The sequence below is a fragment of the Poecilia mexicana genome, unplaced genomic scaffold (genome assembly GCF_051168715.1).
Source record: "Poecilia mexicana isolate PSO_F unplaced genomic scaffold, ASM5116871v1 scaffold_19, whole genome shotgun sequence".
In the NCBI taxonomy this organism is placed as follows: Eukaryota; Metazoa; Chordata; class Actinopteri; order Cyprinodontiformes; family Poeciliidae; genus Poecilia; species Poecilia mexicana.
In genome coordinates this window covers 23,490,112-23,516,017 of record NW_028263388.1, presented here as the reverse complement: position 1 = coordinate 23,516,017, position 25,906 = coordinate 23,490,112, and the positions used below count along the sequence as shown (strand labels likewise).

The following is a 25,906-nucleotide window of genomic DNA, read 5'->3' as shown; positions in this document are numbered from 1 at the left end:
TCAGATTCTCGGTTTATTGGTCAACTTGATGAAAGACTACAAAACGAATTCACAAAAAATCTCTTTCAAGTAATCAAATCTGTACAAACCTAAACTGTATGGGGGGTTTTTACAGCTCTGGCTCATATGAATCTGACGAGTCATTTGTGTTTGTGAGTGTGTGTCGGCGTGTTCTTGCTTGGAAATGATGCAACTCCTCACAGCAAAATAGGCAAGACACAAAGCACACACACACACACACACACACCTGTGTTTGAGATTTTACAGTACAGTAACAGGGAAAACAAAACAAGCCTCTCCCCTCTTACCCTCTATAAGTATGCTGCCAAAGCCGCCGCGACAGCAACCTGTCTCCCAAAACAACACCCTGCGATTTCAGTCTGGTTGCCATAGAGACCGACCCTGTGGTTTCAACGCGGTCAGAGCAAGGGGAAAGTATAAACCTTTCAATAAATTTGCAAAAATGTACATGTGATTTTAATGCTCACCTGCAGACGAGACAAGTTTATAGTCCGCGCACGCACGCACTCACTCAGACAATTCATTACATTAAATGTTTTAAGAAGTACAGATAAAAAAGGAAGAAAAAAAAAGCCCTGGGTATAGGTTTGATTTCTGGCTGTTTGGTGAAATAAAGGAGAAGAGAGGTAGAGAGGGCAGGAGGGATGGGCCGGAGGTCGAAAAGCAAACTATTGCTGTCATTTCTTAGCTTTCCTGGGAGGAGTGACGGGGCGGCCGGACCCCAAGCCGCCTCCGCCGCCGTAGAACAGCTTCTTATCGGCGGGTTTCAGGATCTGTTACAGGAAAAAATACACCAGGAAACGATAAATAAACAGAGAAAGTCATGTTTTTTCTGTAGATATTAATATCTGTATCAGTTCCAATAATGGGAATTAAAAAAAGAAAATCAAAATTGGTATCGGTAGGACTGCAACGCTAAATTGTGCTGGACAATAAATTGTCCCAGAAGTTATTACGATAACGATAATGTTGTTGTTTTGAGACCATTTTTAAGTAATATGATGGTAAAGGCATAATAATAATGCAAGAACACACTGTGAAGATCAAAAGAAATTATTTTAAATGAATGAAACGTGCAAAAAAGCTATTTAGCTAGCCAGCCTGCATCGTAGATGTCTTGACAGAAAAGTCCAGTGAGAAAAAAAATACATAGAATATACGATTAAATAGTTCTGTAAAGACACAACTTAAGACCTGTGATTTAAGGCCAACTTACTTTTAAGCCCTTATTTTTAGATTTTTAGGACGTACAGACGTTCATTCTCACCAATGAACAGAAATTTCTTGTGGCCCTAAAACTCTGTCATTTATAATTCTTTACAAGAGGCTAAAAAATTTATTAAAATTGGAAATCGAGTTAGGTATTGTGGTGGAAAACTGCGTAGATTTTATTTTTCATCATTTTCAAAGATTCAGGTGTAACGCTCACCTGGAATGAACACATGAGGGTCTCGTCTACGCTCATCATGGCCCCTGCGTTGTCGAACTCGCCGCAGTAGTTTGGGGCTGAAAACAGCGTCACCAGCTGCCGCTTAGCAAAGAACTCATAACCGTCCTCAACCACCTGAAAACAGACGCAGGAGACGCTCAAAACACAGCAGAGCGAGCAAATAAAAATGTTTTTAAACCAAAAAAAATACACACAAAAAAGAAAAAAATGGACAAAAAAAAGAATGAAAAACATTAAAATTTGTTCTCCTCTCCCCAAACTCTGGAAGGACTTAAAATGCTCCTTCCAGACGCTAACATGTGTTTATCACTGATTCTAACAAAGGTTTTAAGATCTAGAGAACATTTGATGCTATTAATGACGATACGGCTAACAATTATCTGAGTAATCGATTATTCTATTGACAGACGATTAATCGATTTCCCCAAAGATTAATTGACTATCCCAATAATTAATACATTTTTCAGACAATTAATCGATTGTTCTACTGATTAATTTATTATTCATACTATTAATTGATTGTTGTGTCAATTAATTGAGTATTCTGACGATTAATCAAGTAAAAAATTAGCACATTATACCAATTTTTCAACCGCTTTGACTGATTTTGACAGTATTAAAAATACATTAAAAATGCTAATAAATTACTAAATTCCTTTCCTAGATGATAAAAACACTATACTGCCTAAAATGCAGCAACATATTCCTTTAGTGTACTCTATCATTTGTAGCATGTGCAGCTAAAAAGTACTTTTAAAAAAATCAACATGTAAAAAGTTCAGCCCTTTCTGTTCGTCTTATCAATACAGTGTAGGGCTGGTTATTTTTTTAGATTAACTAATTAATAATTGGATTAAAAAAAGGTGTTTAATAGGAGTTTGAACCAGGTGAACGTAAATCTGCCACTTTACGATTTCTGTGTAGAATATTTTCACAGACAAAACGTTTTTCATCTTAAATGTAAAATGTTTATATTTTTTTGTTCAGTTTGGGCTTAACTGTTGCTCTGACTGTGCTGTTCTTTTAATAAAACTGCACAGTTTTACTTTTAAATATCTGTATAGTCCAAATTAGACCATTATTTCAACAATCAATCACGACTGAGCCGATTAATCACGATCGAGCCGATTAATTAAGCTCTAATTAATTAAGTCCTAGAAGTAGGAAAAGGAAAAGTAGGTAGGAAGGGAAAATAGTAAATATATTAAAACAAATCAGACAAATATACAAGTATAGAAATATTAGCAATATAACATTTATGTACAATCTACAACCGTAAACTAACAGAAATCAATAGCCAATATTTACAACTTGGAGAGAAGTATAACTGAGCTTCAGCTTTCATTGTTGTTTTTTGAGAAGTTCCACCTGCTGCACTTCCACAAAACATTTGAAAGTCATCAACCAGCTTGCTGTGAATTCAGAGAGGAAGTTTCCAGCCGACAGGAACAGCGTGAGCGCAGAGAGAGCCGAGCCTTGCAGAAACAGGTTCCAACAAGCTGAACACGCCTCGAATAAAAACATTCCTTTGTCCTACCAGATTATTCTAAAACCGAATACAAATAATAATCAATTCAGCTGGAGAACAAGTCGCTCTGCTTTTGCTGACATCTCTCATGAAAAAGTTAAACCTCCACACCGACCTGATGGGCTCGACAAATCAGGTCCATGTCGTGTCTGTGCAGAAACTTGGTGACCACGTCTGCGCCGAAGGTGAAGGAGACGCCGCGGTCGTTCTCGCCCCAGCCCAGCACGTCCTTGTCCGGGTCGGCCCACAGCAGGTCGCAGAGGAGGCCCTGGTCGGGCACGTCGGTGGGACGCATGACCCTCCTGACCTGCTCCATGGACTGGAGGTCCGGGGAAAGGCCTAAACACGAACAGTGCCCGGGTTAAAAGCAGCATAATCAGCAGAAAATATACCAATATTTCTGATTTAGAGCATTTAAAGTGCAAGAAACTGAACCAGTTCCACAGAGATGATGCTGTTTAATCACCAGGTATCAGTGGGGATTTAAAAACTTCAATAAATGTAAGCATTTACAGATATGGGCCAAAACGATTAATCAAATTAACCGTGATTAATCAATTATTGAAATAATCGTCAACATATAATCGATTAAGTGTATAGACTCAAAAAAAGGGCAATTTTCTGAACAAACATTTTCATAGCAGTAACTCAGTCAAAACTGTACAAAATATACAAACATTTTGCATTTAAGAAAAAAAAACTTTGTATATATTTATGGAAGTTAAAGCGATTAATCGGATTAATTTTGATTAATTGGTTTTTGAAGTAATCGTCAACCACTTTAGTAATTAATCATTAAATGGAGAATACAGACAAAAAACTGCATACATTTTCCATTCAAGTAAAAAAAAAAAAAAAACACCTGCATCTGAAAATGTGTTTTAGCCAAAATTCACCTGGTTCAAATTCACTAAAGGAATGTCATGTTACTGCATTTGTTTCATGCTGGATTCATGTTAATGTGTATCTAAAGACTTCACTTTGAATTTTACACACACACACACACACACACACACACACACACACACACACACACACACACACACACACACACACACACACACACACACACACACACACACACACACACACACACACACACACACACACAATTCTCAATCAGAAATTGCACGACCGCCATGGAGTTTCTCCACAACCCTCCTACGGGTTTAATTGATCGATAATTATTTTTTCTTCAAAAAGTGCAGAAATGTGAAAAAAATTCCTGCATATACCCAGAACAAGACAACCAAACTAACTTTTAAATTTAATTCTGCAAACTACAAAAGTGATTAAACCGGATTTAGATTTAAGCTCCATCGTCGTCCTTCTGCAAGGTAAAGCTCCTTCATGTGTTCACTCTCTTATGTAACCAGAGTTTACAGATCAGCAGTCTGTGTTTACATATTTTCACTCGACGCCGCCATTTTGTCTGAGCCCACTTTCACATGCTTTTTAATTTCTCCAAACCTACAAACACACACATTCACTGTGAAACACTAATATTTATTCTCAGCGGATGTGTTGAGTGATTACCTACAACATTCTCCAGATCCTTAACTGTTTTATCAGATGTTTTCCAAATGTAAATCCTAATAAGAGTAGGATAAAAATCCACCTAAGTAGCCAAACACTGACTCTCTGGAAACGGGACATAAATAGAGTGAATTTTACGCTCGTTTGGCTGCAACAGAAACAACAGATGAGAGACGGGGAGAGGAGGATACCTCCATGGCAACAGAAGATCTTCTCGTCAACGATGGCAGCGACGGGCAAACAGTTGAAGCAGTCGGTGAAGGTCTTCCACAGCTTTATGTTGTATCGCCTTTTACCTGTGAGAGAATCATCAGAAAACCTGAATGTTGGATAATTTCACTCTGCTGCAAACTACAGCGCGTTTCAGCGGGACTGCATGCAGAAGAGAAGGGAAAGTTATGTAATCTGCACTTTTCTTTTTTGCAGATAAAATCTGAAAAGTGTGGCATGCATTTGCATTCAGCTAAACGAAGTTAATAGTTTGTGAAACAGAACCAAGTGAAAGTAAAGGTGCACCGATTGCAGATTTCTGAAACTGGACCTGACGATTCAAATTTTTGGGTTTGAAAAGTTTAAAAATGATAAAATTTTTGCCGTTCCAGTTTGCAAAACAGCTCAAAGTAAATCTGACTGGATGAGCCACACTCTCAGCTTTCCCTTCCACGTCTACCAGTTAATTTCTGAGCACTTTAAACTTCACAGAATAATAAATGTTTAAGTCTTGCCACACATTTGCAACTGGATTTATGTCTGGACTTTGACTGGGCCATACACTTTTCCCACAGTAAAAACTCAAGTACTTTTCAGGTAAGTTTTTATACTTTTCCAGCGATGCACTTTGAAGAGAAAAATAATACAAATTAACTAAAGAAAACTATTTCTGTTCAGCATTATATAATTTACTACAATTATTAATATATCTTGTGATTCTATTTTACATTTTAAAGCCGGGGCAAAAAAGTAAAATATAACACCATTTTTTGTTTTGAAACTTGTCTCTTACACACAAACCCTTTACACCCGACTGGTCTGAAAACGTTACTAAAAAAATGTTTAGGTTTTCTGGACTTAGCAAATAAATGTTGGAGATAATAACCTAAAACAATAAAGGTTTAGTCTGATTTAAGTTCAAACAGTGAGAGAAAAATGTTTCTGTTTTTTATTATCTTTAAATATCTGGTTTCATTTTTAAATAACATTTTCCAAATTTAGGCTTTTAATCAAATGGTAGATTGCATTTTATCACAAAACTGTGCAGCCTGAATATCAAGGACTTTATACAGAAATCAACATAAAAAAAATTGGTAGAAATTAAAACATTTTCAAAGATTTCAAACACTCAATTCAAAACAAAACAACAGAAAAGCTGCTAAATTAAGGAAAGAAACATGTATATAATTTACTAATTGGGATTAATTACTGGATTTTTAGACTACTTTCTGTTGAACGTGAATAAACTGACTAAACTGATAGCTTATCGAGCTACTTTCGATAAGCTCTACCAAACCAAACTTCTTCGGTGGATAAACGAATTCAGTCTGAATTTTTCATGACTTACACTCATCGTAGAAGCCGTATATTCTGTTAATGGAGGCGCACTCGTGGTTTCCCCTCAGCAGGAAGAAGTTTTCTGGGTATTTGATCTTGTAGGCCAGCAGGAGGCAGATGGTCTCCAGCGACTGCTTCCCTCTGTCCACATAGTCGCCCAGGAACAGGTAGTTGCTCTCTGGTGGGAAGCCTCCGTATTCAAACAGCCTCAGAAGGTCGTAGTACTGCCCATGAACATCGCCTGGAGGGGGCAAAGTGCAGGATCGTATGGAAGACCGAAAATGACAAAAATAAAACAGAAATGTATCCATTTTGTGTAGCCTTTTCTTTATCTGTGCGTTTTTGTCAAGACATTTTTAAAAACAATTGTCTGCTTTTGTTTTTAATTGTCAGTTTTGGTCCTCCATAGACTTGAGCTTGATTTTAATTAAAATTTGACTAACAACAGTCATTCAGAGGCAGCTAGAGAGAAACAAATCTGATTACTAAAATAAAAATTAATCCATAAAATTCAAAGATTTCATCTGAGGAAGCCCAGACTACATGTTGAGCAAGTACGGGGTCACGTAGGCAGAAACAACTCCCTTTTAACATCGTCTGGGCTTTCACTGCCTAAATTGAAATTAGGAAAATAAATTTGCTTATCGCTAATTTTGAAAAAAAAAAATAATAATAATAATGTTTTTCAATAAAAAGTTATTGTGATAAATTTCTTATAAGAATTAGAAGAATTTTGATTTTTCACAATAAAATCCAATTAATAATGTTTTTTTTTTAAAACTGAAACTGTCCTTATTGTCAGGATTGATAGTTTTCCATTTTCTCCATTGGGAAACTTGTCCCGCAAGCAGAGATGGTTGATGCAGTTAGACTGCTTGTTTTTCATCTATTAGGATGACAAAACCTTAAAATAATTTTAAAAATGTTAAATAGAACCAAATTTATTAAGCAGGTTTCTTCATTCTTTAGCATATTGTTGAATCTCAACATGCAGCAGTTTTTTCTCAAAGCAGCTTAATAAACAGAGTGACCTTGTGTCCCGTTTTTGTTGCAGAGTTTAGACTAAAAAACATTTTCTAGTCCAAATAAGAAAAACTAAACCAAAAATTTGGGAAGTGAAATCCTATTTTTCTGTTTTAGATCCTCAGTGATTTTTCTTTTCTAAAATAATTCAGACTTTTTAGTTCATTTCCATAACTGCATGCATGTTTAGGTGGATACAATTTTTAAAAAGGTACAAGAACCAACCATTTTATTATTAAAAATAAAAAGAACTGTGAACCTTGGCAGAAAGTTTGGACACCACTGTTGTAAGGAGGTCCGACTTTAAACTGTAATTAAGCTAAAACAAATGGAGAAACCAAACTTTGTGCCACTTTTTAAACCTAAAAACATTAAATCTTTTCAGCCAAAACGTAAAATTAAACTCCTGGCTGAACTGCAGCACTAATTATTGGTCAAATAGATATTAAATAACACTACATTTAGAAGAACAAACATTAAAGTGGTTAAAAGTGTGATTATCCTGTCTGACAACAAAAAGCTAAAGGTTCAACACTTTCTTTGGGGGAAGCATTAATTTTTCACATCAATCATTATTTAACAAAATATCCAATAATCTGTAGATTATCAGCAGAAAACACTCAAGATGTGAGCCTGAATTTAGTGCTGTAATGTAGGGCAGAAACGATTAATCGTGATTAATCAATTGTTGAAATAATCGTTGACTAATTTAGTAATTGATGAATCATTAACTGGAGTATATATATCCATAAAAAAAGGGCTGAAATAACAGTTAAAATTGTAATTAAGCCATAACTGTACATAATTATACACAGTTTGCATTTAAGGTAAAGAAAACCTTTTCTCAGTAAACATGTTCTGAGCCATGTTGCATTTTAAGCAATAAATTATTTATTTTCTCATGCAAGAATTAATTTGTTTAATTGCATTTTTAAATGCATTTCTAATATTGTATTTAAAAAAGCTTAAGAAGTTAAATAAAAAATCTGCAGAAAGAGCCACATTATCTAGACAACTAATCAATTAATCATTAGAATAATTGATTACTAAAATAATCATTAGTTTCAGCCGTACTGTAGTGATTTTTTCTCTCTCCGTTTTCTGCAGAGTACTGCAAACTCTGTCACTTTCTGAACTCCACACACTGTTCCTATGAAGTAACACTGAATGGTGTCATCAGCACAAAGACTCAGGAGAACAAGTCCAAGGAGACTCGCACTGCAAAACAACACAGCAGCGGCAAGACAACAACAAAAATAAAACATCTCTGCAGGCTTTTAATAAGAGAAAGTCAAATCCAAATGCTTATTAAATCCTGCAACAGTTAGAGCTGAAATGATTAATCAAATTTGTTGTGATTAATCAATTCCTGAAACAGTCGTCATTTAATTATTAATGGGAATGAAGGCTCAAAGAAAGACTACATACTGGGGAAAAAAACAACATAATGAATGCAAAATTGTATTTAAAAATGCATATATTTTGCATTTAAGATAAAAACACCTTTTACTATAAAATGTTTTGGCCAAAACTCCTTAAGTGGCAGTTTTAGTTTCACTCGGTTCAGATTTAATAAATTATTGCATTTTAGGTAAGAAAATATTTATCTTCTTATTTAAAAGGGAATTAATTTATTTATTTGCATCTTTTAATTTATTTCTAAAATAGCACAGAAAAAGACTTAAGTGGCTAAATGAAAAATCTATAGAAAGTGCCATTTATAAACTCAATTAATTGATTAATCACCAAAACAATCAATTAATCATCAGAATAATCGACAGATTAACTACTAAAATAATCATTAGTTGCAGCCCTACTACAGTTTTCCACCTCTTTAGAGAATTCACCATAATGTTAAAATAATCCACAGAGCTACAACAACTGTCCTCCCAAACTCAAGTGTGTGAAAATGCTCTTGAAGATGACCCTTGACCCCGAAGCTCACCGCAAATCTTGAGGGGCGCCTCCAGTTCTAGCAGGATTGGCTGGCTGAGGAAAATCTCCCGAGACTTCAGGCAGAGGCCGCGGATTTCATTCTCTGTCAGCTGAACGTTTTTACCGGGTCTGGATCCTTTCACTTTGCAGATAAAACAAAACAGAACAAAAAGTTTGTCAATAAAAAACAACTCCTCTTAATAGTCTGAATTTAAATAGATTCATCATTTTGTGCCCAAAAATACAAATTGGTACTGACTATTCCATCTCTACTTTTAAAAATTAGTTTTATACAGGATCTAAGGATGATTTTTACAAGAATGCAGCTAATATTTAAGTCTCTTTTAAAAGACAATTTTCAGATTTCTCAATCAATAATTGTGATACTTTATGTCTGGAAGTGGAAATATTAGAAGAGAAATAGCCAAAAAAAAAAAAAAAGATAACAGGAAAGGACTGAATCTCCTTTAAAAAAAAAAGGCTTAAGTGGTTAAATGAAAACTCTACAGAGTGTGCCATTTACAAAATCCGATTAATCGTGAGAACAATCGACTAATCGTCAGATCGATTAATCGTCAGAACAATCGATTGTTCAACAAAGGTGCTGTTCTCCAAAATGAATTATCTTCCAATGGCTTTTAAAAAAAATAAAAATATTTTTTTTCATATGCAAAATATATATTTTTATTTTAGCATCCACAATTTTTGCAATACAATTCAAAAGTATATAAAAATATTTTTATATTCATTTGATTGAACATAATCTTGCAAACACCCTAATATCAGCAACTATTAAACATGTATAATAATTTTTATTTTAAATTCTGATAGAAAGATAAGCTATAGATTGGATACATGATTTATTAAAACAAAAGTAATTTATTAATTTTCATGATCAAATAAAATCTTCCATCTTTATCTTAGAACCAGTGACACATTTTTTTTCTGTTTTATGTATTATACTCTTTTTTCTTCTTTTTTTAAAAAAAAAGAAAAGCTCAAAATCTAAAATCGACAAGTCAGAACTGAAAGAAAACCAAACATTTTAATCACTCAGGAAGCCTGAATGGTTACCTTCTAATTTCTAACCTACAAATAGGATGAAATTGTGTTAAAATAAACATAATTTCAAATACAATCGTTTCAAAAATGTTGTTAATATGCCTACATTTGTGCACACTTTTTGATAACTGTTATTTTTTTTATTTTAGCTATTCAAAATTCCCACCTTTTAGATCATCAAAGATGATTTGGAAAAAAATTCAAGCAAATTCAACATTTCAAGAAATACACCGGAACACTGGAGGCTTTATCTCGGCTCAAAGTTTACATTTTTGCCCAAATCTGAGATAACGCACCCATCATTCTTTCCTTCCTTTAAGTGTCAATGTAAGGTTAGGGGGAAAAAACAGGTTTAAAATGTTAGAAATAGCGCTGATTAAACCAAGCTGATGCTGCACAATTTAAATGTTCAGCTTCGTTTGCAAGACGCCAAAGATGACTAACTCGCCTAGCACTGGCGGCTTCCCTGTTCGCTAAAATGGCACCTATGTGCGGATAAATGTATATTCTTAGTCTTACCTTCGAGCAGGCGCTGTATAATGGAGTCGATGTTCAACTTGTCGGCTTCCGCCATTTTATTACCCTATGTTTGGATCTTGGAATAATCGATAAAATAAAGATGCGGCGGCTTAAAGTGGCTACCGAGTTACTGTTAGCCTAACTACTTTAATCGGCTATCGTTAGCGCGCTAGCTCACTAACCTTGGGGAAAAACTGTCAACCTCAAAGTCTGAGGCCGGGAGTTCAATTAATGAGGATGTGATGGCTGACATGTGCTGCAAAAATAGTAAATTGTCAATATATTTTTAGTTATTATTCCAATTAGCTTTTAAATGTCAGTATTTTTTCCCGTGACAACCCCGTTTATGCCGCAGCCACTAGCACCATGCCATCGACAAAAAAAGGCTAGAAGAGTGTTAGCTCAAAGCGACTGTGAACGGAAGTGGTAAGACTGTTTTTGCGCTGCGATTGGTTAGTTTTCATATGTAGGCGGGATCTAGTGCGTTGTCTCGTCTCCTGGATTGGCTGTATTCGAAGTATGTCAGCATTTGGTTATCTTAAAGTTACAATAAAAAAAAGAACGCGTAGTCGTTCTCGGTATATACGGTAGGCTGTGGTGTCATATAATCAAAACAACATTTATGACAAATTTTTGATCATTGTGTCATTTTTAAACAATGACAATTATTCAGATCTGAACGGTAATTTTAATAGTTGAAAATTAAATTTAACATGTGTAAAAAAAAATCACAGTTCCCAGAACTCTTGTGGGAACCATTACATTGGTTTGAAAAAACATCAAAGTTATTTTACAAACAGATTGCATTAGGTAACATCAGTTTAATGACTAAATTGGAGGAAAATTGACTAATAGGAGATACTCCAACATTTAATTTCCCTTTGGGATCAACAAAGTTTTTTTTTTTAAATACCGCATTACAGATATCTAATATGAAATACTCCCTCAGTGTCTACACTTCCTTAATGAAATGATATTTCAGTTCAGAACTACAGAATGGCAAGTATCTAAAAAGAAGTTTGATTGTTTATAAATAACTTTATGCATTGGTAAAACTTTCAATTAAATGAAAAAAATATTATTGGCAGGCATGTACTGCATTGTTATACAACAACAGTGTGTCTTCAGTCAGAGGCTTTTCAGATGCACTGTAATACAGACTGCTACAGAATATCCTTCCTGCCCACAGCCATCAACATCTACAAAATCTATTTTTGTAGATGTAGAAGAGCCTTGGATAATATGAATATGAATTATAATATAATAATATGAATTATAATAACATTTAGGTGCTCTTCAGTATTAATAAAGTATTTCTGAATTTAAATTTAAAAGTTTTTTTTCACAAAAAGTTACTAAAGTATAAATAAGTAAATACAATTAACTATATCACCCACCTCAACACATTTCCTACAAACTGGCACTGTGGTTTAGAATAAAATCTGGAACTGAAGAATGATCCATGCTTTAATCATCACGTGTAAGTATTAAATGATAAAATAGCTTGCCATAGTAACGCCCACGGAAGTGACCCAAATGGAAAGACGTATTTTCTCGTGACGTAATGCCTCAGCGCCTGGCAACATGAACTGAGTGATTCATTCTAAAGTTAAGACATGGCTTTTTCTTAGTTTGCTCTCCTATCGGTATAAAAATGTATCTAACTTGGTCAAACGCGAACCTCGATAGCTTAGGCTAACACTTGTGTTGACATTTTACCATCGTCCCACCATGAAGTTGCTCAATAAAGATATTGAGAAAGATAATGCCGGGTAAGTGCTAATGTTAGCAAGCTAAAAAAGCATGCTATTTGGTAAATGTGTCACCGTAGACGTAAACGAGCATGTGTAAGTTGCATCTACTCCTGCTTTAACGGGCGAAGGGGTTTGTAAAAATGCATAAAAGCATTGCTAAGGTGTGTCCATATTATAACTTTTCTGTGACTAAGCATAAAACTATGAGCAAGTAGCAACATTTATGTCATAACTTATCTACGCCATAATTACTGTATCAACATGCGTCATTTAATGTTTGTACCTTTCTAATTAAATTCAAATTAATTTAAAAAATGCTGTATTGATCCCAAAAGGAAATAAAATGTAACGAATTTAATTAGAGAGCTATTGTAGATGGCGATGGCTGTGGGCAGGAGAGATCTCCTGTAGCAGTTCGTATTACAGCGAATTTGATAAAACCTCTGATTGGAGACAGTTTTTCATGAAGAAGATGATCAGGGTTTTCTTGATTTTATTTTATTATTCACCCAGATAGTATTCTATTATAAGCATATTTTAATTAATTAACAAAACTGTTGAATATGTGTTTATTCTTCCTCAGTCAGGTGACTCTGGTGCCAGAGGAGGCGGAGGACATGTGGCACACCTATAACCTGCTCCAAGTGGGGGACAGCCTGAGAGCCTCAACCATCAGGTAAACATTAATGTCCATAACATCAAGACAGGAAACCGGCCATTTTCTAAAACATACTTAAATATAAAGGTGTTTTTATCTTAGGTGCGAAACATATGAATATATTTTTTGGCTTATTTACTGCCCTGACAGAGCTGCTCTGCTGCGATTAGTCAAATCCCGAATTAGTTGATGATTAATTCAATAATGGTGATTAATTCCTGGTAGGAAGAGCTTCTTTCCTTCATAGTCACCATTTGAAAGCTGCTTTTAGCACAAATTTATTTGATGATCTGAGAAAATAACAAAAAGAAGAAAAAAATCAGTGCAGGGGCACTGATAAAAATGCTTCGACATTTTAACTCTGCTGATTGATAACACAACACATAATTAGATGGTAATTACTCCTGTAATTACTAGATAAGCATTAATGCGCTCCTTCCTGCTGTTTTCACCACCACAGTCGTTACATAACCACCATAATTCTGAATAGTCATTTGTAGATTCTAGTCTGCTGCATGAAAATAACAGAGATGTTACTGTCTCCTCCAGCACAGAAATAATATTTTAATATTTTTCTGAAACTTTATAGATATATAGAAATAAAAAAATCACCATTAAGTCGTTAATGTGCCGCTCCGGTGTTCTGTCTGTGCTACCCATTAATCCGTCCTGCCTTGTGGTAATGCGCACATCGATGCTACGTAACGATGCTACATATCAATGCTACATATCGATGCTACATATTGATGCTACGTATCGATGCTACGTATCGATGCTACGTAATGTACGTTGGCATCACAGATGAGGCAGCACAGATAGAACATCGGTCGGACAACAACTTCAAAACCGTAAGATGTTCTACACCATTAGCATCCATGTTTACTTCCGCAAACATTGAGCTGCTTCTTCTTTTTAATGGTGGTTGGCAAATCACTGAGCATGCTCTCTATGTGTGACGTCATTGCGCCCTCTACTGCACATGCGGGACACGTTCAGGTCGTTTGCAGTTCACACATACAAGTCACTTAAGTTGGGAAATGTGAACGGCCACGCAACCCCCAAAAAAGGAAGAAAAAGTCTGATTTAACCAAATAAATGTGAATTGAGCATGAAGGCCTGCAGTGTGAGTGCAGCTTTGCTGTCTGCTGTCTCCCACAGGAAGGTGCAGACCGAGTCGACCACAGGAAGCGTGGGCAGCTCCAGGGTTCGGACCACTCTGACTCTGTCTGTGGAGGCCATCGACTTCGACTCGCAGGCCTGTCAGCTCAGAGTCAAGGGCACCAACATCGAGGAGAACCAGTATGTCAAGGTCCGACACTTTACTCGAAAGCTTTTTATTATTTACATTTAAAGAAAGTTCAGTTTTTCTTCTGTATGAAAACGTATTTTATTAATAGACAGAAATATCTGGGAAATTAGATCAATGCAGGTGAAACAAAAACAGAGAAACTCTTTCATTATTCTTCCTTTTTTTTTTTACTCTTTTTTACATTTTCTTTCTTTTTTCTTCCACTCTTTCATTCTTGAGTTTTCCTAGTCTCTCTTTTCCTAGTTTTTCTCGTCTTTTTTTACACTTTCTTCCCCTTTTTCTAGTCTCTTTATTTTTTCCTAGTTTCTTTTTTAGTCTTTCATTCTTCCTCCCTTTCTTTCTATTTTTTGTTCTTTCTTTCCTGTCTGTCTCTTATTTCTGTATCTCTAAAATGTGGCTGTCATGACATCTTTTCTCCAGATGGGGGCGTACCACACCATCGAGCTCGAGCTCAACAGGAAGTTCACTCTGGCTAAGAAATGCTGGGACAGCGTGGTTCTGGATCGGATCGGTAACATAAACACGAAAACATATTTTTTTTAATTTAATCTTTAATTAACCAGGATTAAAAAAGACACTGAGATTAAAATCCTCTTTTTAATTACACAATTATTCATTCTGTTCATGTTGAACCTTTTTTATTTTAAACTTTTTAAACCAGGTTGTCCAAAGTGCAGCCTGTGGGCCATTTGTGGCCCTTGGATTAATTTTGTGTGGCCTCTGAATTCAATAATGGCACAAATTTGGTCTTTTTAGGCAGCTTTATATCTTCTTAAATGGAAAACATTAAATACAACACAAACATTTTTTCTTGAGTTATTTTTCTTGAGAATTCACAACAATATTTTTGTGTTTTTAATTGGGGGAAGGGAAAAATATTGGCCCCGGAATACTTTCGGTTTGGGGATTTTGGCCCTCGGTTCATAAAGTCTAAACATAAATAAGGCCTGAACCTGCATGAGGCGCCGTTAAGCGCGTCCGTTTCTCCGCTTCAGAGCAGGCCTGCGATCCGGCGCAGAGAGCAGACGTGGCGGCCGTGGTGATGCAGGAGGGCCTGGCCAACGTGGTGCTGGTGACCCCCGCCATGACCCTGCTGAGAGCCAAAGTGGAGGTCACCATTCCTCGGAAGAGGAAGGGAAGCTGCAGCCAGCATGAGAAGGTGAGTCTGCTGCAGCGCCAGGCGTTTGGTTTCTCCTCATCTCGTCTCATTACAGCAATAAATCTAACGACACTGTAAGCCAATATAGAAGCTTTATTTAAATTTTGACTATAACTATTAATATAGTAGCAAGAAAGATTAAAAATATTTAATAAGGTCACTTAAAAAATATTTTAATGTTTTCTTTGGGTTTGAGGATTAAAAATTGTGTAGGATCTCATATTTTATATGACGTCCAATCACCAATCATTCTCAGAGGTGGGAGGAGTACGCAAAAATTATACTCAAGTAAAAGTAGCAGTACTTCAACCTACTGTATGTATGTTCAAGTAAAAGTAAAAAGTAGCCATCCAAGAAATTACTCCAGATTAAGTTTACTTAAGTACTGAGTGACTGACCAAATTATCATTTAATCTTTAAAAATTACATCATCAGATGGACTAAAATATAAAGTTAAGTGGAAATTTTGGTATTTTACAGAGGAAAATGACAATAATTAATATACATAACAAAAAATAGCAAAATCAGGAAGAGGAAATGTTCTAAATCAGTTTCTTTCAATGAAAAAACTATAAACTAACAAAAACTGAAGCTGAGTCTGGTGGATGTTTGGTTTAAACATGTTTGTTTTCCATTCAGTGGGTAGAAAATCCAGAAATTTTACTCAAGAATAGAGATACTTCATAATGAAATTACTCAAGTAAAAGTAAAAAGTACAGCGTAGTAAAAGTACTCCTAAAAGTTTATTTTTTCTAAATTTACTCCAGTAAATGTAACTAGTTATTACCCAACTCTGATCCTTCTCCACGTATCTCTGTCAAGAGAGTGGCCCTGTGCAGCTCTGTCTTTATTTTTCCGCTCTGACTGTTTTCAGTCTTTTAAATATGTAGAAGAAGAATGCCTGTTGCTCGTTGTGTCTATGGGGCTCAGCAACGCCCCCTGTCAGTGAGGCGTGGTACTTTCTGCCTCACCTGCTGCTTTTTCACTACACGTTTATGACTGATCAGAAAGACTGAATATGTCACACATATTCATTAAATATATTTCTTCCACTTCATAAATATACACTTCAAAGTAAGCAGCAGTACAGCACATGTATCTTACAGAAATAGTTTTTTCTTTTCTTTTCTCCAGGCGCTGGAGCGGTTCTACGAGGCGGTGATGCAGGCGATTCTTCGTCACATTAATTTTGAGGGTAGGACAATAGCTAAACTACAAGTTCTCTATTTTAATTTGTTAATCCATATGAAGGTTTGCTTTTTGGTTGCTGTCAGTGGTGAAGTGCATCCTCGTGGCGAGCCCCGGGTTTGTCAAGGACCAGTTTTACGCCTACGTCTTCAAAGAGGCGGTGCGACAGGACAACAAGGTCCTGCTGGAAAACCGACCTAAATTCATGCTGGTCCACTCGTCATCAGGCCACAAATACTCACTCAAAGGTAGGAGCTGCTGCAATGTTTTGAATTAAACAGATGATTACTACAAGGATGCAAACAATTAATCCACTTACTATTAATTGTCAATTAATTATTTGCTAGATTAAAATAATTCCAATCGATTAGCTAATAACTTCCGCTTAGTCCTTCTTTTAGTGTTGTAATTTGGCCGCCGTCCAGCAGAGGGCGCCGTTGGTCCCAATGAAGCTGAGCCAGTGCTGTATGGCGCTGAACTGAACGGTGATACAGAATCAAAGATGGCGGCCGATCCAGAAAGAGTAACGGTCAAAGCAAGAGTCCGGTGCGAGCTGCAAAATGCACTTTAAGCGGTTCTGTTTTGAAATTTAAACAGTCGACAAAATCCTCAAGTTTCACTTTAATAGCGCTCATTAGCCGAGCTGCATGACGGGGCAGCGTCACTTTCTTCCTGAAAAATTACTGATGCAGGACGAAGGCGACGATGTGATGACAGAAAAGTGGAGGATATAATGGGAGAAGAAAATGTGAAAAACATGGCGCCAATAAGAAAGATTGATTTTAAGGGCCGCTGTGAGTTAATTCACTTAATGAAGCGAAGTAACAACAGACGTTACTTCGGTATGAATATGTCTGTTCGTGCATAAAATACCCCAAAAACCTCTTTATGTTATGATGGTCTTCCATCTTGATACAAGAGAAAACTGAAGTTTTTAAGAAAATGGCCACTTGTCAATTTGTCATCAGTTAGTGTGTAGAATAATTGATAACTAGCGTCCCTAACTAGCAGCAGAAGGCGTAACTGGTTGTTTGTTCTGCAGAAATCCTGTGTGACCCGGCCGTGACCAGCAGGTTGTCTGACACCAAGGTGAGTTTCAGCTTCACCTGATTTCCTCCTCTATTCAAGGAGTTTTCATCAGTTTTTGTGTTTGACATCCAGGCGGCTGGAGAAGTGAAAGCCCTGGAAGATTTCTACAAGATGCTGCAGCATGAGCCCGACAGAGCCTTCTATGGGTCAGGAACCAGAACCAGAACCAGCAGTTTGGCCCAGCAGCAGCTCCTGTCGCTCATTTGTTAGTTTTCCCTTTTGTACAGAATCGCTCACGTAGAAAGAGCCGCGGACGCGCTGGCCATCGACACGCTGCTGATCAGCGACAAGTTGTTCAGGTGAGGAGAGAGAGAGACCGGATGGGGTCACGAGTTCACAGAATGAACTGGGAGAACTGGTTTCTGCTGAAAACATTAGCATTAGCTGCAACTGATTCACATTTTCTACTGGTTTCAACATGAAAATGATCCATCCGTCCATCTGCCAATTCGTCCAACTATACACCCATCCATTAAGTTGATATTTCCATTCATCCATCTATTCCATCCATCAGCCATCTTTCCACTCATCTATCAAACCAACCAACCAATATTTCTGTGAAGTTTTGTTTTTGTGTTTTGAAATGTGACTCAAAGGTTTTGATAACTCTTGAATCTCAAGTCGGGACATGAGAAGGTTTAGAAACCGTCCGCCTGTCGTTTCTCACTCTCTTTATTTTTCTTTTCTTCATTTTGTTTTTGTTCTGCGTTCAGACATCAGGACATTCAGACACGCAGTCGATACGTCCGGCTGGTGGACAACGTGAGAGACAACGGAGGAAACGTCCGGTAGCTAACATAAATATTTAAATACTGTATATATTTAGCCTTGTATCTGTTTGTTTCTAGTATATTTAACATTATTTATACATATTGATCAGTTGATTTGTCCATATTTTTTTTTTCCATGCAGAATATTCTCAAGCCTTCATGTCTCTGGTGAACGTAAGTTGCAGATATTTTGTCAACATAATAAATGCTACAGTCACATCAGTTTCACTTATATTTCCACATTTAAACTGTATTTTTTCACTAAATAACTCAGAATGTTAAAACTTTGATGGCGGCCAACTTGATTCTTTTTACTAACAGTAGTAAATTATATGTAAAAATGAATTGAGAGTGTATTTTCTAGTTTGTATCGTTTTTGTTAGATAAATGTGCTGTTTGACACCCTCACTCCATTTTTATTTACTTACTATGCCTTAAAAATCTCTTGGTGTTTTTGAGTCATGAATATCCTGAACTGTTTCCTCAGAGCTGACCCAGCTGAGCGGAGTCGCCGCCATCTTGCGGTTTCCCATCGCCGACCTGTCGGACGCCGAAGACGACAGCAGCTCAGGCGAAGACTGACCCGATTCACAGCTTTGCAGCGATTCTGTGTCGTTGAAACAAATCAGCAGAAGTAGCAAAAGTTTTTCTACTTTTGTAAAACCGAAGTGACGCGTTTCTCTGAGTGGCTACATAACCGAATGCAGTTTAAAGTGGGTTGATGCTTTCGATTTGAAAAGCTGCAAGAGCTAGAAAATAACAATAATCCAGTTGTTGCCAAATCCAGATTTATTTCAGAGATTTTCCTTTTTTTGAAGTGTATATACAGCTAATCTTTCTTTGAGATTAAACAGGAGAACCATGCTGCTGAGACTCATTTCACTTTCCATCATGCATGAAATAAACACATCAGCCCAAGATATAAAAATATAATCTTTATTGTGCATTACAAGTTTACAGACTCTTTTATTATTATTGGTCACAACTCAGAAACTGCTGCAGCTCAGTAAACTATGAATCAAGTAACTCAGGATTTTCATCTGATACAGTGATATCAGAGTTCAGTAACAGTGCGGTTGGTTCCTCTTCTTCTCTGGCATTAAAAACTTCTGCCGAAAAGGATTTGAGCAGCTACAACTAAAGTGCATTTTAAGGGTTTGTTCACAGCAGCTCTGTTTAATAGATCCCTAGTTTGTCTGGGGAGGCGTGAATGTGTTGTCAAACTAATGCAGACAAACTTACAAACTTTGGTCTTGGTTTGGTTGAAATTAACTGGTGTGGTTTGAATTCATACACTCCAAAAGCAGGAAGTGAACTGCAGCACAGAGCATTCTGGGTAAATACAATCAAAACAAACGGGCGAGTCTAGTGCTGGAGGGAGAAATGAGATGTTGGTGTTTTGATAAAAAAAGAAATTCTACAACCACTAAATTTGATGCTACATTTTTGTTTACGCTTTGGTAAGAAGGAGGTCTTCATGTCGTTTCCTTCAGTGGCTTTTGGTGCAGCGCCACCTCAGGCGAGGAGGGGAACAGGTTCTTCAAAGGCTTTGGTTTGATGTGGCGCAGTGTGAAACCTACGGAAGCCAAGAGCGGACATTTTCTGCATGCACGTTTTGAGATGGTTTTTTATCCAAATAACGAGTTAATCTGGAAAAGTTTGTTTTCTTTAGATCACGAGATGATGCGTTTGTTCAACCTGATTCCATCCTTCATGCCACTGTGGCTTCAACAAGTTTGTTCGAAAACAATGTTTAGCTCATTATCTTGAGAAAACTATTTGGAAATTAAATAACTATATCAAGAAATGAACTAATCTCCAGAAAACCACTGGAAAAATCAACTGGTTTCCTCCAGAAAATAAAGGAAAAATTAACTACTGTATTTTCCGGACTATAAGCCGCACCCACAATTAAAAAAAAAAAAACTGGAAATGTACATATATTAGCCGCTGGTTTCTCTGTCGCTCTCAGTTTTCCGTCGCAGAGAGCTGCATCCTTAATAAGTCTGCTATTAAGGAAGCAGCTCTGCGTCTCCAACCATGGATTCGTTCACGCCGAACTTGCGTGCAACGGCTCTATTTCCCTCCTATACTGCCAGATCGACATCCCTCAACTTAAAAATGGCATCATATGAACTTCTTTCTGTTGTTTCCTTGATGAGGGGGATGAGTTTGAAAATATTTCTCCATCGTGCCTGCTGCTAGCATGTGCTTGTTCTAAATGAAAATGAGGGTTTTCTTCTTTGATTTCCAATTTTGACTTCCATTGATTCACTTCCTGCTAAAGCGCCCCCTGGTGGTTGACGAAAAATCCAAAGAAAAGCCTCAGAGCTGTAAGCCACATGGTTCAAAGCGTGGAAAAAGTAGCGGCTTATAGTCTGAAAAATACTGTAGTTATCTTGAGAAAACCATTGGGAAAAGGTATATGCGGAAAACATCCGCTCTTGGCTTCTGTAGAAAGCAAACTGCAGCAGCTGAAAATGTAACAAATGTTGCCATTTTTGTCCCCAATCCAACCAAATCTACCGGACCATCAGGTGTGAAAATATCCTCAAGCATCCAGAGCTTCACCCAGCGGGACACTGGAAGGTCTTGATCCAGGCCAAGTCCGCCATGGTTCCCCAGTGCAGGTAGACGATGGAGCAGACCACCATGACGTGCATGATCTGGTGGCTGTTCCCCCAGTTGTCGAACAGGCCGGGGCTGAAGCGCTCGGGGATCTGGATCACGTTGACCAGGCCGCCCAGCACGGCCAGGGCGTCCATGATGACGAAGAGCCGCAGCGAGTCGGGGCTGCCCACGCCGCTGCCGTAAACCCGGAACAGGAAGAGGCTGACGCGGAACAAGGCCTGCCAGACGAACGCCCGCAGGCGCAGGAAGTTTGTGTGGGCCGTGGTGGCGCAGTAGATCCCGTAGGCCGACAGGAGGATGTAGGCCAACATGGCGGCCTGCTGGACAGCCGGGTGGCACAGGAGGGTGATGTAAATGATGGGAAGAGCTCCTGGACGATGACCGATATGACATACATCAAGTTCTTCTGTTATAGCACTAATAAAACAAACATTTTTACATTTTCAACCTAATTTTATTAGTTTAAAAATATATTCAAAAGAGCAAAGCAATTAAGAAAACTAAAACATTTTTGTGACTTAGCTTTTGGTTTATATGTACACTTTTTGATCTGCTTGCATTTGCTGTATTTATTTAGTTCTATGTTAATATAGATTTTGTTTTGTCAATCCCTTTTACTATCAACAAAGATAATTTTAAAAAAGACAGGATTTTAGCAGTAGCCATTATGCAAATTCACATTTTCCATGTTTTTAATGTTTCAATTTGATTCTCAACTGCTTCTAAAAAAACTGCCCAAGCCCTTTAAAAAATTAAATAAATAAAAACCACCCAGCCCTTTTGTCTAGGAAATAAGCCCTTTAAAAAACAGTCCCAGTAAGCCAGTTCCACAGTTACCTAGCAACCCCAGCCCGTCACCTAGCAACCCAAGCAAAGCTCCAAGGCGTGGCCAGCAGTAGCTGCTTATTTGGATTTAAAGCGACAGGAGGCCCTTCTAAGTTCAACAAATTATATATCTAAAATAAACAAAATTATTGTAATATGTATAATAATTAAAATAGATTATGAAGTCTTGGTAAACAAAATTATATGTCAAAAAATAATAATTCAGCTTCGACAGAAAAAACATTCAAAAAGAGGCAAGTAGCGCAAACTAGCTACTTAGCACTGGCTGCCAAATGCTTGGATAAAAGTCTAACATCTGCTGTCTAAATGGAAATTGTAGTGTTCATTTTAATTTATTGTGTGATTAATTGGTTTATTGTTTATTGTGACAGGTTTACCTGCTGACTGTGTGTTGAAAACACATTAAACAGACTTTCCTTCAGGATTCTTACCCAGAGTGTTAACCAGGCAGACCCCAACCATGTCCAGGGATAGCAGAGTGTCGTACACATGCTCACCGCCGATGTGGTTCATGAACACATGGTAGAGCACTGAGCCAATGGTGGGGCAGAGGCAGGCCAGGTAGTGGGCGACACAGATCCAGGTGCTGTCCACCTCCATCCAGGGGATACTGTAAGGCAGCAGCACCAGGAACAGCAGGAAGGGGATGCCTGGGGGGGAAATGGAGGAAACCTGGGTACAAGGCCTAAACACCCTGTAATATGGGAAGGTACTGCCAGAGCTGGGAAATTAGCTGCATTTACTTGAGTAACATTATTATGAAGTATCTATGACGGAGTATTGACTGTTGTAAAAAAAAAAAAAAAAAAAAGTAAATTTCTCCCAACAAGACATTTTGAGATTAATCTCAGAAATCTAGAGAAAACAGGGACATTTCAAAGTTTGAAAAAAATTTTTTTTTAAAAATTAATTTCAATTTGAAAAGTCAATTTTTTTACTTTTCAATTATATTTTTTAGGGAAAAAAAGGAGGAGTAAATTCCTGTCAAAAAAAAAGAAAAGTTTTGAGAATAATCTCATGGAATTATCAGTCTCAAAAGTCGAAAATATTCAAAATTTGAATTTATTTTTAAGTTTGACAAGGCAAACATTTTAAAAATTTCAGTTGTTAAAGTTTTATATTGATAGAAATTGATTTTAAAAAATGTGATTGATTTTGTTATTTTGTAATTATGCTGTTTATATGAATTATCTTCAATTTTTGATCAGTTACTTGAGATGCCTTTTATCCAAATTAATTTTACTCTTGTAATTTCTTTGACAGCCACTTTTTACTTTTACTTCAGTAAACACATAGTAGTGCTAGTATTACTTGAGCAAAACTTTTGAGTACTGTTGACTTTTTATTGTGACATTTAATCACAACAGCTACACAGAAACGTCCTCTGATGAAACTGAAGTCAGGAAACAAAGTATTTCCTCTTTATCTTTTAAAAATACAAAAATAATACAAAGTGGCAGCGGCTCCAACACACGGGGCACTTTAATGCTAATACCTCTTCACTTCCTCTCAGTAAGAGTGTTAGTGGTAAGGACCCTAAGGTCACGTTGGAAACGAGACAAAAAGAAAAATAAAACTTTTTCCCCACCTCTAAATTTTAAATTTTACCAGTAAAAAGTGAAAAACGAACCAAACGGGTAATATTCTGACCCAGTCTGCAGGTGACTGATGTTTCCCCAGCAGGAGTCACCTTTAAGGACCCAGTTAACCGTCGGATATTTCCAACTCTGGGCTTCCTGGGGCAGATTAGAGCTAATGCCCCATATCCTCATTACACTTCCCCCCAGGGATGCGTGTAACCAGAGTAAGTGAAAGTACAGACCATGTGCTGAGCTGAGCTCTTCCTTCATAGTACATCCCAATTAGCTAAAGCAGTTTCACCACTTATTCTGATGCTTTTACACTTTGTTCAGCTTTGGTCCAGATTCCTATAGAAGACCATTCATGCCACATTGATGGAGAAAAAAAAAATCAACAAAAATGTATATCTCATAATTATGATGTCGCTAATCTCTAAATAATGAGAAATTCAAATTGAAATATTCTTTACTGATCCCAAAGGGAAAGTAAATTCAAAATTATGAGACAGTACCACATACTTTTGAGATTACCTCATAATTATGGATTAGTGTTTCATAACTCTGCGATACTTAGTCATACAATTTAGTATCTCAAAATTATGACTTAATATTTCATTATTATTGAGATAACCAAGTCATAATTATGATGGCTCTCTCAAAATTATGAGATTCCTTCTCATAATTATGATGTGGTATCTCAATTTTGAGACATTGTCATAATTCTTAGATAAGCTCTTCCTCGTCACTTTTATTAACGACAAGTAGGTTCATATATGTAATAAAACATTTTAAAATTAATATTAAATATAATTATGTTACAAGTTTTATTTCATCACATTGGCAGAAATGGTCTTCCATATACTGCTAAACAGAATTTTTTTCATTAATTTGAGGAACCTACCATGAGTGTAATGATCCAATCTCAATTATTGTATTTCAATTATTATTAAATATTATGAGATAGAAGTTGGATATTTTTCATCAGAGTGGCAGAAATGTTCTTCCATAGATTCCTAAATGGAAATACTGAGGTGTTTTTTTTTTACTTGAGGAACCTGCTGAATGAAGATGCTCCTCATGTTGTATCTCAATTATTTATAAATATGAGACAGAAGTTTTCTTTTTTTCCATCATAGTGGCAGACATGGTCTTCCATAGATTTATAAACAGAGTTTTATAACAGCCTACCATGACTGTAGATGTTCCCCAGCTCGTTGTGCATGTAGAAGAGGCTCCTGAGGCAGTCCGGCGCGGTGGAAACGGGCCGGTATCCCGTCAGGACGTACTTGTTGAACTGCAGGTGCGCCGGCGTCTTCGTGAAGTCCAAGAGCCGCGGACCCCGGTGAAGCCCCATCACGACTCCGCACGGCAGCTGATCTACCACTTCCTCTGAGGTTACATCCCAACGGTCAGGCCGCTCAGCTACGGCTCCCACATGAGCTGCAGAAAAGCCCGGGCGCTCTGAGATCCATCGCCGGACAGGTGCAAGTCCAAGCATGCAACCTGTTGAGCTGCAAGTGGCACGGCTCGAGCCGAGCCAATCAGCAGGCGGCTTTTATTCCTAATCTGGGGTAATCCCTGCAAAAGAACATGTGCACTGATGCAGCTTCTCCTTGTCATTGTTAATAACTAATTCGCGCTTTAACTTCACAGAAGTTCCTTTAAAGAGAAACAGTGAAGCTACACTGCAAAACCTCAAAATATTACTAAGTACTTTTTAGAAAGGCAGATTATTAAATCTAAAAGTGAAATAATCTGCCAGTGGAATTACTGATTCAACAAGCTCCTATATCTTTGCTGAAAAGTTAATTTTAAATTAGTTTTGTCTTATTTAAAATGTGCTGAGACATTTTAACTAGAAACTAGACCAAACGTATGTGGTAAGATTTGTGTTTTTGCAGTGCAGCTGTAGTGTTTGTCTTCACCACACTGCAAAACTACAAAACCTTACCCAGTATTCTGATGAAAATATACTAGTACATAAGACAAAACTGACTGAGTAACTTTTCATAAAGATTTTTTAAGTGAATAATTTGTACATATTCATAAAAAAGTACTAAATCCCATATATATATATAAATCTGCTAGTGGAATTAGTACTTTTTAAACAAATCAATATTTACAAATTATTGGCTTAAAACAAACTCCTATTTCTTGCTGAAAAGTTATTTTTAAGTTAGTTTAGTCTTATTTCAAGGGTGCTAAGCTATTTGATCTAGAAGCTAGACTAAAAATATTTAGTAAGATTTTATGTTTTTACAGTGTAGTGAAGAGGAATACTGCAGTTAGACTGCAAAAAC

General features: G+C 36.9%; 3 protein-coding genes across 3 annotated transcripts; 1 reads left to right on the top strand and 2 right to left on the bottom strand.

Annotated features, from left to right (window-relative positions):
* Positions 1–11,027, bottom strand: ppp1cab (protein phosphatase 1, catalytic subunit, alpha isozyme b). The gene is made up of 7 exons (XM_014998539.2): positions 10,623–11,027; positions 9,052–9,183; positions 6,094–6,324; positions 4,727–4,831; positions 3,115–3,338; positions 1,451–1,585; positions 1–794 (listed from the first exon to the last, which is right to left on the bottom strand). Exons 1-7 carry the CDS (start codon positions 10,675–10,677, stop codon positions 699–701), a joined length of 978 nt encoding a protein of 325 aa, XP_014854025.1. The 5' UTR covers positions 10,678–11,027; the 3' UTR covers positions 1–698.
* A 1,142-nt stretch (positions 11,028–12,169) lies between these two features.
* On the top strand, positions 12,170–19,495 carry pelo (pelota mRNA surveillance and ribosome rescue factor). The gene is made up of 13 exons (XM_014998540.2): positions 12,170–12,394; positions 12,960–13,052; positions 14,193–14,343; positions 14,764–14,854; positions 15,339–15,502; positions 16,637–16,697; positions 16,777–16,938; positions 17,733–17,779; positions 17,852–17,925; positions 18,007–18,078; positions 18,493–18,567; positions 18,692–18,723; positions 19,037–19,495. Exons 1-13 carry the CDS (start codon positions 12,354–12,356, stop codon positions 19,129–19,131), a joined length of 1,158 nt encoding a protein of 385 aa, XP_014854026.2. The 5' UTR covers positions 12,170–12,353; the 3' UTR covers positions 19,132–19,495.
* Positions 19,496–21,116: 1,621 nt separating this feature from the next.
* On the bottom strand, positions 21,117–25,103 carry paqr4b (progestin and adipoQ receptor family member IVb). The gene is made up of 3 exons (XM_014998541.2): positions 24,795–25,103; positions 22,458–22,676; positions 21,117–21,550 (listed from the first exon to the last, which is right to left on the bottom strand). The coding sequence occupies exons 1-3, from the start codon at positions 24,958–24,960 to the stop codon at positions 21,117–21,119; spliced, it is 819 nt and encodes a 272-aa protein (XP_014854027.2). The 5' UTR covers positions 24,961–25,103.
* Between the last annotated feature and the right edge of the window lie 803 nt (positions 25,104–25,906).

What these genes read in the sequence shown, in the direction of transcription:
- ppp1cab (XM_014998539.2), bottom strand. Translation starts at nt 10,677, where the DNA reads ATGGCGGAAGCCGACAAGTTGAACATCGACTCCATTATACAGCGCCTG. An exon ending in GGCGCCCCTCAAGATTTGCG is followed by an intron (nt 6,325 to 9,051) that starts GTGAGCTTCGGG and finishes TGCCCCCTCCAG; the next exon opens with GCGATGTTCATGGGCAGTAC. An exon ending in CCCTCATGTGTTCATTCCAG is followed by an intron (nt 795 to 1,450) that starts GTGAGCGTTACA and finishes TTCCTGTAACAG; the next exon opens with ATCCTGAAACCCGCCGATAA.
- pelo (XM_014998540.2), top strand. Translation starts at nt 12,354, where the DNA reads ATGAAGTTGCTCAATAAAGATATTGAGAAAGATAATGCCGG. An exon ending in ATTGAGAAAGATAATGCCGG is followed by an intron (nt 12,395 to 12,959) that starts GTAAGTGCTAAT and finishes ATTCTTCCTCAG; the next exon opens with TCAGGTGACTCTGGTGCCAG. An exon ending in GCTGCAGCCAGCATGAGAAG is followed by an intron (nt 15,503 to 16,636) that starts GTGAGTCTGCTG and finishes TCTTTTCTCCAG; the next exon opens with GCGCTGGAGCGGTTCTACGA.
- paqr4b (XM_014998541.2), bottom strand. Translation starts at nt 24,960, where the DNA reads ATGGGGCTTCACCGGGGTCCGCGGCTCTTGGACTTCACGAAGACGCCG. An exon ending in GGGGAACATCTACAGTCATG is followed by an intron (nt 22,677 to 24,794) that starts GTAGGCTGTTAT and finishes TTTCCCCCCCAG; the next exon opens with GCATCCCCTTCCTGCTGTTC. An exon ending in CTGCCTGGTTAACACTCTGG is followed by an intron (nt 21,551 to 22,457) that starts GTAAGAATCCTG and finishes GTCATCGTCCAG; the next exon opens with GAGCTCTTCCCATCATTTAC.